Below are 19,261 nucleotides of genomic sequence, written 5' to 3'. Positions count from 1 at the left end.
TATATATATATGTACACACAGCAACATGTATGTATATACATATACACACAACTATATATATCAGAACATTTTCCTTAAGTGCTTTTGGTTGACACCCTTAGTCTTTAGACTTCCTTGAAGTCAGGAACTAGGCCTAGGCAGGGCCTAGTGCCCTGGGCAGGGCACTAGGCTTCCTCAGCCGCTGGCTTTCTAGTTCCACTGACTGCCCTCCCGGGGCAATGGCATAATTCTTCTTATATGCCTTTGGTTAGGAGAATGACTGGGCAACAGACACAAGTGATATATTTCTGCTGTTCTCAGGTTTTTCTTGCAGTTGTGAATGACAGGGAAATGCAATCAGCGGGGACTGTGTTAATGCTGTCAAGTGATCTCCGAAAGGCCTTTCTCTCTTATTTTGACTGCTTGGCTTTCTGTCATAGGTTACATGTCTCAGGGGTTTCATAGTCTGCAGTACTTGGGCATAGCTTCTTCTTGTATTAGAGTGTGTCATCTGTGGCTCAATAGCAATTTTGTTACACATGCTGTATTACTAATATTAATACTAATATTAATACTATCATGTGGCCCTTTGGACCACTTTGTTCTTCCCTTCTCTTGCCCACTCTCTTCTTCATCCCACACCTTCTTTTTCTTCCTGTCTGCTTCTTTTTTTTTTTAAATAAGCCGTTAACATTTATTGAGTGCTTACTATTATAATCTGTTACAATAGCACTGTTATAATCACTTTACCCCTATTAACCCCTTCAATCCTCACAACCTTATGAGAGGGCACTATTATTACCCCCATTTTACAGTAGTGACAACAGGCCCAGACAATTAAGGAACCTTGTGCAAGACCATTCAGCCTCAAACCTTTCATCAGCCTATATATCTTTACTGCTTTTTAGTTTTTGATCATTTTAACACTAATTTTTGAAGAAGACTTTAGTTATTGATTTATTTTTGAAATAACGGTGGTGTTTTTTTTTTTATTTTTTAATTTTATTTTTGGCCCCGCCATGGGGCATGCGGAATCTTAGATCCCTGACCAGTGATCGAACCCGTGTCCCCTGCATTGGTAGCATGGAGTCTTAACCGCTGGACCTCCAGGGAAGTCCCTAGAGAAGACTTTAAATGATCGATTTCCTCAAGTTCTCAGTGTAGGGGTATTTTCCTGGAGGTGGGAAGGGAATGCCTCACAGGGTCCCAGAATTTCGAGGCTCATCTTGTATAAGGTGGAACCCTCAGATCCAAGAAGTTTTTGCATCTTGTTAAGGACCCTTGGGGACCATTAAAAGACAAGATCATGCTTTACAAGGCTAAGGCAATGAATGGGACTAGAATTAGAATGTTCCCTGAATGGATTCTGTGGCTGTTTTGGAGTGAGACATTTTTATTCATCTCCAAGCCAAAAGCAGATGTGTTTTTTTAGGAATGGTTAAAGTTCAGGGGTTGGGAATGGGGGAGGGAGAAGAGAGATCATCAGACTTCACCCTCAGATCTTTTTCGGAATGAGACAAGAATATAAAACCAAAACAAACCAATAAAGAAACCTGCAAGATTCCTCCACCCCGCTCCCTGAACTGACTAAGAGCAAACACCCATCTTCAAGGACCACGATCCTTGGTTTTTCCCCGAGTCCTGGAGACAGTCCTTTTCTGGGTGACGTTTACTTGGAACACAGCCTGTTGTCAACAGAAAGGCTCTATTTGGAATAAGCCTTCACGTAGGTCAGTCACTGAACTCTATCAGGTCATGCTGGGAGGGACCCATGGGGGTGAGGAGAATATTCTCTCCAATGGAGAACGGAGACAAGTACACAGAGGAGGCCAGCCTTGTTTTTCTTGGTGGCCAAGGGACCTGCACCTATGACAGAGAAACTGCATTTCTGAGAGCTGGGAGGGAGTGCCAGGCTCACAGAAGTGTGATCTGAGCTCTCCCCCAGGGCTGCCTGCAGTTCACCTCTGGAAGGTGACCTTGTGAGCCAAGTTCCTAAAGGCGGACAGGGGTGATGCTGGGCCATGAGGGGGTGACAGAAGCGATAGTGTGCCCTTTATGAAGGCTGTGAGCAAGAAGAGAGGATAAAATAGCTACACCATGTGTGGTGTTGGAGTGGGAGTGCCAAGTGAGCAATCAGCTCCAACTTCGCAAAATGCAAGGCAGGAAGCACCCGGAAGGGCAGGGTGGGACGGGTCGGTGCTCCCAGCTTCTTAGGGAATCTGTAATGAATCGGTGTCTGGGCACGTACGCGAAGGTGTTCACGTCCACCACTGCGAACACACCCCGCAGCGGTCAAGGTCCTTATCACTAAAAGCCAACAGTCACGGCACAGATGATTGGAGGGACTGGAGAAAAGGGGTCGTCGGGTGAACACCACTGGTGTTTAGGGGGTGTCTGTGACGGGTGCCATCCAGGCACGCCCCCTCTTTTCGGCAGCTTTCCTCTCTGCCCACTTCCGTCCTTAGAAGGACAGACACTGGCCCGTGGCCACGTACCAAGGGAGGCCGAGCCGCGAGGGAGGGGCAGGGGTCGGGGAGGCGGCGAAAGGTCCCTTATACGGCCGCCCGGCCCTTCCTTTAGACTCTGTACGTGCGGGGACCGGGGCCGCTCTGCCTCCGCCTCCGCCTTATAAGAAGCCCGGGTGCCGGCGGGCAGGGCGGCCCGGGAGGCGGGGACCAGGCCACGGCGGAGTCCAGGGCGCCGCGCCCCCACCTGTGGCGGCGGGACGATCGGCCGGGCGGGGATGGGCCGCTACTCGGGCAAAACGTGCAGGCTGCTCTTCATGCTCGTGCTCACCATCGCCTTCTTCGTGGCCGAGCTGGTGTCGGGCTACCTGGGCAACTCCATCGCGCTGCTGTCCGACTCCTTCAACATGCTGTCGGACCTGATCTCGCTGTGCGTGGGGCTGAGCGCCGGCTACATCGCCCGGCGCCCCCGCGGGAGCCTGAGCGCCACCTACGGCTACGCCCGCGCCGAGGTGGTGGGTGCGCTCGGCAACGCCGTCTTCCTTACCGCGCTCTGCTTCACCATCTTCGTGGAGGCCGTGCTGCGCCTGGCCCGGCCCGAGCGCATCGATGACCCCGAGCTGGTGCTCATCGTGGGCGCCCTGGGGCTGGCCGTCAACGTGGTAGGGCTGCTCATCTTCCGGGACTGCGCCGCCTGGTTCGCCTGCTGCGGCCGCCGCCGCCGCCAACAGAAGCGGCAACAGCAACCGGCGGCTGGGGGCGGCCCTCGCGGCGTCTTCCCGGGTCCCCAAGGCGCTGAGGGCCGCTGGCACGCCGCCGCCCTGCCAGCCCCCGGCCGCGACTCGGCCGTGACCCTCCGTGTGGCCTCGGTGGACAGGAAGGACGAGAAGGGGGCGACCGTGTTCTCCAACGTAGCAGGTGCCTTTCGGTTGCATCTTCTGGACAGCGTTGCCCTTCCCTCCCCCGCGCGCCCGGTCCCTTCTTCCTCGCCCCACGCCCTCTTTTTACCTGTCTGCTTTAAAAACAAAAAAACACAAAAACAAAAAAACCACAACTATTTCCTCTGCCGACCGGCTTTAAGTCTGTGCCGCTAACTGAACGTATTCCCCCGATTTCTTTTCTTTTTCCTCCTGGGTCCTCGGGCCCCCTTTGCTTCTTTTTCCCCTTCCCCTATTTTCTTTGTATAGGAGTATTGATTCTCTCGGAAATCAGTTATTATTATTGGGCAACAGATAGCACTCCCCACCTCTCCCTCCTCCATTGGATACTATCTGCACTTTGTTTTTCTCCTTCCCCCTTTGCCCATCCGTCCATCCCCCTGGGAGTTATGGGTTTGGGGTTGGGGGTGGATTCCCACTGCCTCTTTTTTTGTTTGTTTGAACTTGAATGAAAGTGTGAAGGAAATCCAAAGGTGAATCACAAGGCTGATTTAAAGGCCAAAATGTGCCACTCTGGGCTGTGTGTTTGGAGAGGTGGGGGGGCTTTGAAAATAATGAAACGTTTTTCTGAGTCCATTGGTTCTTTTTGTTTGTAGAACTTATACACAACACAAGGTTTCTTCTTTGAATGCAGGTGATTCCCTGACTACGCAGAATGAACCAGAAGAGACTATGAAAAAGGAGAAGAAGTCCGAAGCCCTGAATATCAGAGGTAGGATTGACCTGGGGTCAAGCTGAAATCCTTTTCAGTGTTACGCATGGACTGGGCTGGACTCTTCCTTTCTGTTTGCCTTTTCATAGGTGTGTTAGAAAGTAGGCTGGTTACATGCAGAGACTATTACCTAGATCTCTTGCCTAATCACGGCATCGATTCGGGGGGAGTCAGAGTTGCTAATGATTTATCCTTGCTCCACTTAGGCCCATGCTCACGCTGCCTGCTCCAGAGTCTCACAGAACCCTGGCATGCTACTGCTTGATTTTGCCCGCCCGTGGATATTGCTAACATAAAATGCAGCCTGTTTGAATTGGATATCATTTTGATAAAGGTTGGAAGAGAGTAGGTGGGACCTATCCAAGGTTACGCCCCAAGTGACCTTGCTGACTGACCCTCATTGCCTCACTTATTTTGGTCAGAAAACTGCTCCTGAGATGGTCTGTTGGTTCAGTTGAGTTTCCACCTCAAGGTTTAAAGAAGGGGTTCTTTGGAGACAGAGGAAGGCACATCACTTGCATCCCTCCTACCATGCGCTCAAGGTCACAAACCCAGGGCAAAGTTGAGCTCTGGGAGTTCAAAAGTGGGTTTCTCACCAGACACCAACATGGTACAGTACATCTCCCCTTTCCAACTTCTTGGGCACAGATTTTGCTTCAGAGCGATTCAAGAAAGCCCAATTCCCAATCTGATGGAGAATCTCAACAAAAGTTATGCAGCCCTTTACCTTTAGATGGTATGAGGAAGCCTGAAGTGGGGCTTAGAGGTAAATAATACAAAGAAAAACAAATAATGCAGGAAACGCCTTCATTTCTGAGAGTCTCACATCTGTTTTACAAAGTGATACCCAGAATGAATCTGGAGGGAAAATCAGAAAAGAACGACAGCAGCACATGAGCTCCTAAAAATTTCTAAATGAATTAGTTAAAAAAATTTAACTGCAACAGGGGAATTCCTAAAAAACATGGTGGTGAATCTTTTTGGAAAGAGGATCTGTGATGAAAACTCATAATCCTTTAGTTTATCCTTTTTTTTAGGTTCAGTTTAAATATAAATATGTAGAATATATATGTTATTAATATATATTATATATGTAATATATATTAATAACATATATTTTCTATATATATATATTTAATGGGTTTTAAAGATGGAGTTCACCATCATAGCACTTCACCTTTTCAAAGCACATTCTGTTTTTTTATTCTTTCTTTAATTGAGATAGTATTGGCATATAACACTAATATCAGGTGCACAACATAATGATTCGATCTTTGTATGTATTGTGAAATGATCACCACAGTATAAATATAAATACATGAATAACAGTGTCTGGTTAACATCCATCATTATGCACAGTAACAATTTTTTTTTCTCATAATGAGAACTTTTAAGATCTACTCTCTTGGCAACTTTCAAATATATGGTACAGGATTCTTTTTTTCTTATTTTATTTATTACTATTTTTAATACACATTTATTGGAGTATAATTGCTTCACAACACTGTGTTAGTTTCTGCTTTATAACAAAGTGAATCAGCTATACATATACATATATCCCCATATCCCCTCCCTCTCGCGTCTCCCTCCCACCCTCCCTATCCCACCCCTCTAGGTGGTCACAAAGCACCGAGCTGATCTCCCTGTGCTATGCGGCTGCTTCCCACCAGCTATCTGTTTTCCATTTGGTAGTGTATATATGTCCATGCCACTCTCTCACTTCGTCCCAGCTTCCCCCTCCACACCCGGTGTCCTCAAGTCAATGCTCTATGTCTATGTCTTTATTCCTGCCCTGCCACTGGGTTCATCATTATAGTCACCCTGATGTCCATGGCATCTCCATGACTTATTTATCTTATAACTGGAAGTTTGTACCTTTTGACTCCATTCACCCATTTTGCCCACCCCTCCACCACCTCTGTCAACCACCAATCTGTTCTCTGTATCTGTGAGCCTTTTTTTTTTAAAGATGCCTCATACAAATGAGCTTGTTGATTTTGCTGCTCAAGGAGACGTTTGTCCAGGTGCAAGTACTGCAGCAAAGGGTCCCAGGTCCCAGCCTGTCTCACCACCATTTAAGACATACATATAGTGGGGTGAGGAGGGCTTAGGCAGGCGGATCTGGTTTGAGTTTTGTCTCTGCCTTCCACTAGCTATGTGACCTTGGGCAAGTAACGTTCCCTCTTGGACCTTCAGTTTCCTTATCTCATAAGGGAGATAATAGCAGTGCTGACATCTCTGTGTTGTTGTGAGAGATACACGGCTGATGGGAACAGCACAGAGGATTCACGTAATGAATTGCCTTCCCATCAGTTCTGTGCACTTACTTCTCAGTGGGTTTTCAGACGTTGTTTCACGTCCTCTATTTTTTTTAAATTTCTACAACATTTTATTTTTATTATAAATTATATATGCATATAAGTGACTCAAATTTCAGCTAGACATAGAAATAACAAATAAAACATCTTTTGACTAGCATGATAATAAGACATTATCCCTGAAAGTCTTTGAGATGGCAACATGCAACACAAATGTATTCAAGATAGTTGAGTCACTAACAAGTTTCAGAGCTCCAGATTAGGTCATATTAATTTCCAAGCGTTCTACTGACTCTGTTATTCTATGATCCTGACAGTTAATAGCAAAAAGCAAATCACGGCAGTATTTCAACAGTTTATCCTGCCACACACACACACACACACACACACACACACACACACACACACGGCTATGTTTTCGTTAGATGTTTATACACATTTTTTTCTAGTATCACGTCCTCTTCAGAACTGGCCTCTTCGAGAAGTGAGGCAGATGCTATTCTTATTCCCATTTCACCAGTGAGAATCTTGCCGCTCAGAGAGGTTGACTTTCACAAGACCCATGACTCACAGAGACTGTCAGGTCTGTGACTCTAAATGTAGCGCACCCGTCTCCCATGTTGCCTGACAAGCACATCCTCTTCTGCAGCCTCCTTTGAGTTCTCTGCTTGGAACACCTTTTCTCTGAGTTTCTCTGCCTGGGACTATTGCCTTTTGAAGCCTGTCTCCTCTTCAGAGTCTTGCCCATGTCTCGAGAAGCCTTTCTTGAGATTTCTCGTCACAGGGAATAATCCTCCCTCTGGAAGTTACTGACACACTTATCCAGAGCCCTGCCAGTGGACTGAGGTCCCCAGAAGATCATGACCATCTTTGCACGGAAGGCCAGAAAACACACCGCAATATCTCAGGAATTTAGTGAAATGAAGCTGTAAGCAGTTTTTCAGACTGAAGGTCACGATAGTTTGGGTTGTAAAATCAATTTAGTAAAGCATGATCAGCATTTTGAAAACTAACTAGAATTGAATGAAATAGAATAGAAAATAGTAGTAAGTCCCATGTAAGGATAGGTTTTGTTTTTTCGAGAAACATTTGTTTCAGTGTGTGTTTGTGCCTGGGCTAAGATGCAAAATAAGATTCTTACTGTGGATTATGTGAAAAATAAGTTTGAACACTCTTTTATATAATTCTTAGGGTCCGGTAGTGAGATTTCTCAGAAGGAGAACTTGAAACTGGAATGTAGGACTTCGATGGGGCAGGATGCCCAGTGGTTCTCTAGTCATACTATAGAGATTTATATCCCCACACGAACACTTTGTAGCTGTGTGCTCTTGGATAAGTTACTAAGCTACTCTGTGCCTCAGTTTTCTCATTTGTAGAGTGGAGAGAGTAACCACTTCAGAGAGTCCTTAAGAGGACTTAATGTGTAAATACATGCAACATACAACAATGTCTGGTGCATAGATGTTAGCTAGCATTACAGTTATTATAATTAAGTAAAAGGCAGAAGGCACTCTATGTCGTGGGAGTTATGACTGACCAACCAGAAAACTGTTTTTTATTGAGTGCCTAGATTGTACGCCTCCAGTGCTAAAATACAAACAAAGGAAATGCAGGGTACGACCCTCACCTTCATGTTACTTATAGTCTAATGGAGGAAACAAGGCTGACATCCATGAAAAAGAGAATAACAGATGGTCTCAGGCTGTGAAAATGATGTCGAGTGCATATAGGAAATGTTTGGTCTTCATATTTTTATGGTAGTATTTTGTACTGTCCTGGAGAAGGTTAGAGCTTTGATCTTCAGTTCCTCCTGGAGAAACAAGCTGTAGAGACCAACTCTTGGGAACATGTTGAGTTTCTCTTTTTGGCTGAGAACAGGGACTGGGGAGTAAGAAGCCCCCATAGGGGTGGGGTGGGAAGAAGGGGGCACAGAATTTAAAAATGGGACTACTTGATGTATTTATTGAATCGGGACCCTATTACCATAAGTAAACACTCAGCCAGAAGGAGATGTGGGGATTCTTTTTATTCTTGTATTTTTTTGGTGGGGGGGGGAGGTTGCCACAAACTACATTTAGTGTGTTTACAAAACGCCATTTGACCTATGATGCTACTCAGAATCTTAGAAGTGCTGCCAGGAGGAAGTAGCCTCTTCTAAGTGAAACTATTCAGTTGCAGCCGTGAGTGAGTTGTTAGTATTTGGGATGATTATTAATTCTACTGAGTGAATCTGGGATACATGGAGTAATCCATATACTTTCTTCTAGAGCAGTGCCTTGAAAACGTTTATGTGCATTTCAGTCACCTGGGGATCTTATTAAAATGCAGAATCGGGGCTTCCCTGGTGGCGCAGTGGTTGAGAGTCCGTCTGCCGATGCAGGGGACACGGGTTCGTGCCCCGGTCCGGGAAGATCCCACGTGCCGCGGAGCGGCTGGGCCCGTGAGCCATGGCCGCTGAGCCTGCGCGTCCGGAGCCTGTGCTCCGCAACGGGAGAAGCCACAACAGTGAGAGGCCCGGGTACCGCAAAAAAAAAAAAAAAAGCAGAATCGATTCAATAGATCGGAGGTGGAGCCTGAGATTCTGCCTTTCTCAGAAGCTTCTAGGTGATGTTGGTGCTTCTGGTCTGCAAACCATACTTTGGAAAGAAAGATTCTGATGTTGCTTTCTGTAAAGAAAAAACCTTTGTGTTTATACTTTATAATCCTAACAAATCTCCACTCCATTCACTAACTCCCAGTTCAGTCTGTGTCCAACAAACACCTGGACACTTAGATCTTCTTTAGAATTACATGCTTTCTGTATCATAATCGAAAACTTTCGAAGTGGTTCCCTTAAGTAAAGGCATCCACAATTTTTGTTATTATCTGTAGAATTTAAATGTTATTTTATTGTTACGAAGGGCTCTTTATTTAGTGGGAATGTTGCTGGACACTGTGGAGGACCTCTTAAACCAAAGGCAGTTTAAGTGACCACAGGCTAAGTGAGACGTAGGTAAATGCATTTAGGGAAGGGGAAAATGGATCAAGGTAGAGGGAAGACAAAGAATAAATAAATATAAATATTATATTTATCTGTAACAAACCATAATGGAAAAGAATATGACAAAGAATATGTATACCTGAATCACTTTGCTGTACACCAGAAACTAACACAACGTCGTAAATCAACTATACTTCAATTAGGAAAAAAAAGTTGGGGAATTCCCTGGCGGTCCAGTGGATAAGACTCTGTGGTTTTACTGCCGTGGGCCTGGGTTTGATCCCTGGTTGGGGAACTAAGATCCCACAAACCACGTGGCATGGCACCCCCCCCCCAAAAAAATGTTTGAAGCAATTTAAATCACAGACACCTGTCTGAAAGGAAAAGAAACCATTTGCATAGCGTCTGTTTCCAGCTTGGTGCCCTCTGATGGGTGGTAGGTGGCAGCCATGTGGCACCTTGAACTGGCACAGTCCCTCTTCCCGCAGGTGTCTGCAGCTCAGAATCTTCCTAGGCTGTTCCAGGTTCTCCGGGTCCTGGGACCGTGGCCTGAGGTTTTGCTTTCTGTGCAGCAGTGGCCGTTGTTTTTTGCTTTCAAATCCAGCCTGCTGTTCTAACTGAACAGAGAACAAATAGCAACAGGTATTCATAGACTTGGGAAGCCAAGTCAGTGAGTGTCACGTGGGCTTTATTGGTCTTTCTTTCTTCCCCGCAGGGGTACTTTTACATGTGATGGGAGATGCCCTGGGGTCGGTGGTTGTGGTGATTACGGCCATCATATTCTACGTGCTTCCCCTGAAGCATGAGGACCCATGTAACTGGCAGTGCTACATTGACCCCAGCCTGACTGTCATCATGGTCATCATTATTTTGTCATCTGCCTTCCCACTCATCAAGGAGACTGCTGCCATTCTGCTGCAGATGGTCCCCAAAGGCGTCAACATGGAAGAGCTGAGTAAGTCATGCAATTCTTATCTTGAACCACTGCCCAGTGACTGTTCTTCAGGCCAAAGGGCCAGCATTATTTCAGAGCAGCGTTTGATTTCTGTATCCTGAAATACTTTAAATCACAACGCAATAGAGACATCCTCGCATGTTTTGTAGATGACTGCTGCTACTAAGATGACTCACAGCTCCGAGAACCAAAGGTCCTTTTTAGCCCATCATTCTCTGACTCTACTGCAGATTTTTAAGAATGTGTTGCTTGGGCAATACCTATTCCTGGGCTATTTATTTACCTTCATGTCAGAGATTTATTCTAACTCAGATAAGGCCACTCTGTCCAGGACTTGATTTTTATTCCCCCTATTCTGAAAACATGAGTCATTCCTTCCTATTCTAGATCCTGCTTTTTAGTTAACTGATTCTTGTGGGCACACAAGTCACCGTGTGTCCTATAACACAGTAAAATGGACCATATTTAAATTCACTCATTCAGTAGTGGAATCTGTTTCTTTGCTTTGCTCAAATAGAAGGTCAGACTCTCACTTGAGTTTATGTGCATCTGAGGATAGAACATTTTTATAGACTTTATAGGATGTCTGAATGGGAACTCTTCAGATGTTGGTGAGAAACTGAATGTGCAACTTTAGTTCTAGTGTTTCTAAATGGAGATGAAGTTTTTATAGGAAAAAATTTTTTTTCATGAATATTTGCTATTATTCTATCTATGATTACTTCATCAGTGAGCCAGTAAACATGAACTATAGCCCAGGCCCACTATGCAGCTGAAAGTTGGAAGACCTTATTTCAGGACAAATAGCTGAAATTAGATTTGATAGGTCTTAATATATTAAACAGCCGTGGATAGCCTTTCCCCCTACAGGCATGATTTACAGTGTGACTGTCCTGCATGCCTACTCTTTGCCCAGTGCTGCAGGCAGAGGATGACGGAGGTAAAAGAGGCTCCGAGGAGCAGATATACCGCATCATTTTCCTTCCAGGGGCTTGTTTGCCAATGGAAAAAACAAAGGAAGCATATACAAAGCAACTTGTGATGTATATTGGCTTATATTGCCTTTTAACAAAATAATATAGATATATTGAAAAGCAGATATTAAAAAAATTAGAGTGTAATAACGATAGGAACACTCTTAGGATACTTATTACATGCTAGGTAATATTGTCCAAATGCTTTACTTATATTAACTCATTTTAATCCTTAAAATAAACTTATGAGGTACTGTCATTATCATTCCTAATTTACAGATAAGGAAACCGAGACACACAGGGACTGGGTAAATTTTACAAGGTCGTGCAGGTAGTAAATGATTAGCTGGGATTCAAACTCTAGCTGGCTACAGGTTGTTCATCATCACTGTTCAATACCATCTTTCTAAATACATACTAATTTTAGAAAGTATGGAAAATATAGAAGAGCCTAAATAAGAAAATAGAAATCTCTCATAATCCTACCACCCAGAAATTACCACTCTTAATATTTTATGTCAGTCATTCAATAAAATAAGACTTAATCTATCTAAAAAAATCATTTTTGTGTGTGTATATATACAATGATGTTTCATTTTTTTTAAAAAAGAAAGATAAGCAAAATAAGACAGAGAAACACGTAGCAGATGAAGGAGCAAAATAAAAACCCACCAGGCCAAACAAATGAAGAGGAAATAGGCAGTCTACCTGAAAAAGAATTCAGAGTAAAGATAGTAAAGATATCCAAAATCTTGGAAATAGAATGAAAAAAATACAAGAAACATTTAACAAGAACCTAGAAGAACTAAAGAGCAAATAAACAATGGTGAGCAACACAATAAATAAAATTAAAAATTCTCTAAAAGGAATCAATAGCAGAATAACTGAGGCAGAAGAACGGATAAGTGACCTGGAAGATAAAATAGTGGAAATAACTTCTGTAGAGCAGAATAAAGAAAAAAGAATGAAAAGAATGAGGACAGTCTCAGAGACCTCTGGGACAACATTAAATGCACCAACATTTGAATTATAGGGGCCCCAGAAGAAGAAGAGAAAAAGAAAGGGACTGAGAAAATATTTGAAGAGATTATAGTTGAAAAATTCCCTAATATGGGAAAGGAAATATTCAGTCAAGTCCAGGAAGCGCAGAGAGTTCCATAAAGGAAAAATCCAAGGAGAAACACACCAAGACACATATCAAACTATCAAAAATTAAATACAAAGAAAAAATATTAAAAGCAGCAAGGGAGAAGCAACAAATAACACACAAGGGAATCCCCATAAGGTTAACAGCTGATCTTTCAGCAGAAACTCTGCAAGCCAGAAGGGAGTGGCAGAACATATTTAAAGTGATGAAAGGGAAAAACCTACAACTAAGATTACTCTACCCAGCAAGGATCTCATTCAAATTCAACAGAGAAATTAAAACCTTTACAGACAAGCAAAAGCTAAGAGAATTCAACACTACCAAACCAGCTTTACAACAAATTCTAAAGGAACTTCTCTAGGCAGGAAACACAGGAGAAGGAAAACACCTACAATAACAAACCCAAAACAATTAAGAAAATGGTAATAAGGGGCTTCCCTGGTGGTGCAGTGGTTGATAGTCCGCCTGCCGATGCAGGGGACACGGGTTCGTGCTCTGGCCCGGGAAGATACCACATGCCGCAGAGTGGCTGGGCCCATGAGCCATGGCCGCCGGGCCTGCGCGTCTGGAGCCTGTGCTCCACAACGGGAGAGGCCGCAGCAGTGAGAAGCCTGCGTACCGCAAAAAAAAAAAAAAAAAAAAGAAAGAAAGAAAATGGTAATAGGGACACACATATCGATAACTACCTTAAATGTAAATGGGTTAAGTGCTCCAACCAAAAGACATACACTGGCTGAATGGATACAAAAACAAGACTCATATATATACTGTCTACAAGAGACTCACTTCAGACCAAGGGACACACACAGACCGAAAGTGTGTGGGTGGAAAAAGATATTCCATGAAAATGGAAATCAAAAGAAAGCTGGAGTAGCAGTTCTCATATCAGACAAAATAGACTTTAAAATAAATACTATTACAAGAGAAAAAGAAGGACACTACATAATGATCAAGGGATCAATCCAAGAAGAAGATATAACAATTGTGAAAATTTATGCACCCAACATAGGAGTACTTCAATACATAAGGCAAATGCTAACAGCCATAAAAGGGGAAATTGACAGTAACACAATCATACTAGGGGACTTTAACACCCCATTTTCACCAATGGACAGATCATCCAAAATGAAAATAAATAAGGAAACACAAGCTTTAAATGACACATTAAACAAGATGGACTTAATTGATATTTATAAGACACTCCATCCAAAAACAACAGAATACACTTTCTTCTCAACTGCTCATGGAACATTCTCCAGGATAGATCATATCTTGGGTTACAAATGAAACCTTGGTAAACTTAAAAAAATGGAAATCAATCAAGTATCTTTTCCGACCACAACGCTATGAGACTAGATATCAATAACAGGAAAAAAACTGTAAAAAAATACAAACACACGGAGGCTAAACAATACACTACTAAATAACAAAGAGATCACTGAAGAAATCAAAGAGGAAATCAACAAATGCCTAGAAACAAATGAGAATGAAAACACGATGACCCAAAACCTATGGGATGCAGCAAAAGCAGTTATAAGAGGGAAGTTTATAGCAATACAATCCTACCTCAAGAAAAAAGAAAAATCTCAAACAAACAATCTAACCTTACACCTAAAGCAATTAGAGAAAGAAGAACAAAAAAACTCCAAAGTTAGCAGAAGGAAAGAAATCAGAAATATCAGATCAGAAATAAAGGAAAAACAAATGAAGGAAACAATAGCAAAGGTCAATGAAACAAAATAAAAACTAAATAATAAAACCTTTTCCAGGTTCTTTGAGAAGATAAAGAAAACTGGTAAACCATTACCCAGAATCAACAAGAAAAAAAGGGAGAAGACTCAAATCAACAGAATCAGAAATGAAAAAGGACAAGTAACAACTGATGCTGCAGAAATACAAAGGATCATGAGAGATTACTAAAAGAAACTCTGTGCCAATAGAATGGACAACCTGGAAGAAATGGACAAATTCTTAGAAAAGCACAAACTTCCAAGGCTGAACCAGGAAGAAATAGAAAATATAAACAGACCAATCACAAGCACTGAACTTGAAACTGTTCTCAGTGGTGAAAAAATGAAACTATTTCCACTAAGATCAGGAACAAGGCAAGACTGCCCACCCTCACCACTATTATTCAACATAGTTTTGGAAGTTTTAGCCACAGCAATCAGAGAAGAAAAGGAAATAAAAGGAATCCAAATCAGAAGAGAAGAAGTAAAACTGTCACTGTTTGCAGGTGACATGATGCTATATATAGAGAATCCTAAAGATGCTACCAAAAAACTACTAGAGCTAATCAATGAATTTGGTAAAGTAGCAGGATACAAAATTAATGCACAGAAATAGTGTAGCATTCCTATACACTAATGATGAAAAATCTGAAAGAGAAATTAAGGACACACTCCCATTTACCATTGCAACAAAAAGAATAAAATACCTAGGAATAAACCTACATAGGGAGACAAAAGACCTGTATGTAGAAAACTATAAGACACTGATGAAAGAAATTAAAGATGATACAAACAGATGGAGAGATATACCATGTTCTTGGATTGAAAGAATCAACATTGTGAAAATGGCTCTACTACCCAAAGCAATCTACAGATTCAATGCAATCCCTATCAAACTACCAATGGCATTTTTCACAGAACTAGAACAAAAAATTGCACAGTTTCTATGGAAACACAAAAGACCCCGAACAGTCAAAGCAATCTTGAGAAAGACAAACAGAGCTGGAGGAATCAGGCTCCCTGACTTCAGACTATGCTACAAAGCTACAGTAAACAAGACAGTATGGTACTTGCACAAAAACAGAAATATAGATCAATGGAACAGGGTAGAAAGCCCAGAGATAAGCCCATGTGCATATAGTCTCCTTATCTTTGGTAAAGGAGGCAAGAATATACAATGGAGAAAAGACAGCCTCTTCAATAAGTGGTGTTGGAAAAACTGGACAGCTACATGTTAAAGAATGAAATTAGAACACTCCCTAACACCATACACAAAAATAAATTCAAAATGGATTAAAGACCTTAATGTAAGACCAGACTCTATAACACTCTTGGAGGAAAACATAGGCAGAACACTCTGTGGCATAAATCACAGCAAGATCCTTTTTGACCCACCTCCTAGAGAAATGGAAATAGAAACAAAAATAAACAAATGGGACCTAATGAAACTTAAAAGCTTTTGCACATCAAAGGAAACCATAAACGAGAGGAAAAGACAACCCTCAGATGGGAGAAAATCTTTGCAAATGGAGCAACTGACAAAGGATTAATCTCGAAAATATATAAGCAGCTCATGCAGCTCAATATCAAAAGAACAAACAAACCAATCCAACAATAGGCCGAAGACCTAAATAGACAATTCTCCAAAGAAGATATTCACGTTGCCAACAAACACATGAAAACATGCTCAACATCATTAATCATTAGAGAAATGCCTGGTGGCGCAGTGGTTGAGAGTCTGCCTGCCAATGCAGGGGACATGGGTTCGTGCTCCGGTCCAGGAAGATCCCACATGCCACGGAATGGCTGGGCCCGTGAGCCATGGCTGCTGAGCCTGCGCATCTGGAGCCTGTGCTCCACAACGGGAGAGGCCACAACGGTGAGAGGCCCGCGTACCGCAAAAAAAAAAAAAAAAAAACTACAATGAGGTATCACCTCACACCAGTCAGAATGGCCATCATCAAAAAATCTGCAAACAATAAACGCTGGAGAGGGTGTGGAGAAAAGGGAACCCTCTTGCACTGTTGGTGGGAATGTAAATAGATACAGCCACTATGGAGAACAGTTTGGAGGTTCCTTAAAAAACTAAAAACCATACGACCCAGCAATCCCACTAGTGGGCATATACCCTGAGAAAACCATAATTCAAAAAGAGTCATGTTGGCTTCCCTGGTGGCGCAGTGGTTGAGAGTCCGCCTGCCAATGCAGGGGACACAGGTTTGTGCCCTGGTCTGGGAAGATCCCACATGCCATGGAGCAGCTAGGCCCATGAGCCATGGCCACTGAGCCTGGGCATCTGGAGCCTGTGCTCCGCAACGGGAGAGGCCACCACAGTGAGAGGCCCGCGTACCACAAAAAAAAAAAAAAAAGAGTCAGGTACCACAGTGTTCATCGCAGCACTATTTACAATAGCCAGGACATGGAAGCAACCTAAGTGTCCATCGACAGATGAATGGATAAAGAAGATGTGGCACATATGTACAATGGAATATTACTCAGCCATAAAAAGAAACTAAATTGAGTTATTTGTAGTGAGGTGGATGGACCTAGACTCTGTCATACAGAGTGAAGTAAGTCAGAAAGAATAAAACAAATACTATATGCTAACACGTATATATGGAATCTAAAAAAAAAAAAAATTTCTCAAGAACCTAGGGGCAGGACAGGAGTAAAGATGTAGATGTAGAGAATGGACTTGAGGACACGGGGAGGGGGAAGGGTAAGCTGGGACGAAGTGAGAGAGTGGCATGGACATATATACACTACCAAATGTAAAATAGATAGCTAGTGGGAAGCAGCCGCATAGCACAAGGAGATCAGCTCTATGCTTTGTGACTACCTAGAGGGGTGGGATAGGGAGGGTGGGAGGGAGGCTCAAGAGGGAGGGGATATGGGGATATATATATACGTATAGATGATTCCCTTTGTTATACAGCAGAAACTAACACAACACTGTAAAGCAATTATACTCCAGTAAAGATGTTAAAAAAATAAAGAGGAAAGAATATCATACTACATATACATTCTAGCTATTTGCTTTTTCACTTAAAAATACATTATATACACTTTCTCATATCCTTAAATATGCAACTTAGTTTTTCACAGCTGTATTATATTCTATCACATAATTGATTTAACGATTTCCATTTTTTTTCATTAACACAAAAAGCATTGTCCAAACCAGTCTTGTACATAAATATTTGGTTATTTGTTACAGTTAAATTCCTAGTGTTAGAATTGCTGGTTAAGGTTTTTGATCCACATTGCCAAATCCCCTTTAAAAAAGGCATCCTTCTTTATATTCCCACGCCAGTCCATCAGAGCATCGAATGCCTTGTAAACTCAACCACCCTGGGCATTTTGTGGGGAGGAATTTTACGAAATTTATTTTCTTGAATTGCTTTTTTTTTTTTTTTTTTTGCGGTACGCGGGCCTCTCACTGTTGTGGCCTCTTCTGTTGCGGAGCACAGGCTCCGGAGGCGCAGGCTCAGCGGCCATGGCTCACGGGCCAAGCCGCTCCGTGGTATGTGGGATCTTCCCGGACCAGGGCACGAACCCGCGTCCCCTGCATCGGCAGGCGGACTCTCAACCACTGCACCACCAGGGAAGCCCCTTGAATTGCCTTTTGTGGGCTAACAGTGTATGGTAGAGGAATTCAGAGAGGAAGAAGAAGATTATGGGAAAGTGTATGGGAAGATGTAGCCATATACGGTACAGCTATTTTGCTTCCTGTTATTCTTAGTAACGACATCATTCTGGTGAGAATGCTTAAGGGGACCCTATCCTCCCGTGGTGGTTCCATGTTTCAAGTGGAACCTTCACCTTGGCTATTGTTTTCTTTCCCCTATTCTAGTGAGTAAACTCTCTGCTGTGCCCGGAATTAGCAGTGTCCATGAAGTTCACATCTGGGAACTTATAAGTGGGAAGATCATTGCCACTCTGCACATCAAGTATCAGCAGGATGGGGAAGATCAGGATGCCAGTACAAAAATTCGAGAAATCTTCCACAACACGGGAATCCACAATGTGACCATCCAGTTTGAGAAGGTGGACCTGAAGGGGCCCCTGGGGCAGAAGGACTTGCAGCTGCTCTGCAGCTCACCCTGCATCTCCAAGGGCTGCACCAAGCAGCTGTGCTGTCCCCCCGGGGCACTGCCTCTGGCCCATGTCAATGGCTGTGCCGAGCACAATGGCTGTCCCCCACTGGACTTGTCCCGGAGTGATGGCCTTGGGAGACGACAAACAGCAGAAGTGGCTCTTGAAGTATCTTTGGAAGGTTGTCTGAGTGACCATGGACAAGCTCTTAGCAAATCTCAGGAGGACTCACGTTATGTCAACAGCACACATTTTTAGTTTGGTGCCCTCATCAGTAAGCTGTATAGGCGAGGCACTTTGGAACCACTAGCTGGGCTTGTGGGAAGAGATTTGTGGGTCATAGACTCTGATCACACTCACAGTGTGCACACACTCTGTGTTCAATGAGGGTTTTGGCTGTTTGGGATGTTAGTTGAACTTGTCTGTTAATTTTTATGTGACCGAGAACCCTTTTACATTATCCTGGGTGTTTCATGCTGCTCTTCAACAGTTTTGTGTGAACATTTATTTTCCGAAGTAAATGCACTAGTATACATATCAGGGACATTGAAGGCTGGAACTCAATAATTGTGGACACAGGATTCAAAGTAGTTTTTGTTTGGAATTGCTTAGAACAGCCAGCTGACTCTCAGGTGAGCTCATAGCCAAGCACATCAAACAAAAACTTAAGAACCATAATAGCTCTATTCTTTTCTATTCCACTGGGAGATCATAAAAGAGGAAAGTTAGGTAGTCCTATAACTGCAGAAATTTTTTTCTTTGACTAATTTTTGAATAAACGTAAAACGAATACCTAGTAAGGTAGAAAATATTCTCAGAACATTAGAGGATGTCAGGTTTATTGGGGGTGGGGAAAGGCAGGAAGAAAATGCATTTTGATGATTTCTTCATTTTGAGAGGTAGAGAGAAAAAGACTTTCTGCTGTGAACTGAACTACAGCTATAGGATGCTTCAAATGTTCAAATACA

The 19,261-nt window shown here is 43.0% G+C and overlaps 1 protein-coding gene across 2 annotated transcripts in view; it reads left to right on the top strand.

Moving 5' to 3' along the window:
• The window catches only part of SLC30A10 (solute carrier family 30 member 10), a 36,033-nt gene extending 17,482 nt beyond the window's left edge, over positions 1-18,551 (top strand). The window contains exons 1-4 of one of the 2 annotated variants that reach the window (XM_060142043.1): positions 2,723-3,362; positions 4,017-4,094; positions 10,108-10,347; positions 18,052-18,551. In XM_060142043.1, the coding sequence (XP_059998026.1) occupies positions 2,723-3,362; positions 4,017-4,094; positions 10,108-10,347; positions 18,052-18,551 (1,458 nt within the window). Of the gene's footprint in view, positions 1-2,722; positions 3,363-4,016; positions 4,095-10,107; positions 10,348-18,051 lie in introns of those variants that run through there. The other variant, XM_060142044.1, reaches the window with a different exon arrangement.
• Positions 18,552-19,261: the final 710 nt, after the last annotated feature.

This window comes from Lagenorhynchus albirostris, chromosome 2 (assembly GCF_949774975.1).
Source record: "Lagenorhynchus albirostris chromosome 2, mLagAlb1.1, whole genome shotgun sequence".
Taxonomy (NCBI): domain Eukaryota; kingdom Metazoa; phylum Chordata; class Mammalia; order Artiodactyla; family Delphinidae; genus Lagenorhynchus; species Lagenorhynchus albirostris.
The sequence above is the reverse complement of the archived record's forward strand: the minus strand, read 5'-3'. Positions and strand labels throughout refer to the sequence as shown.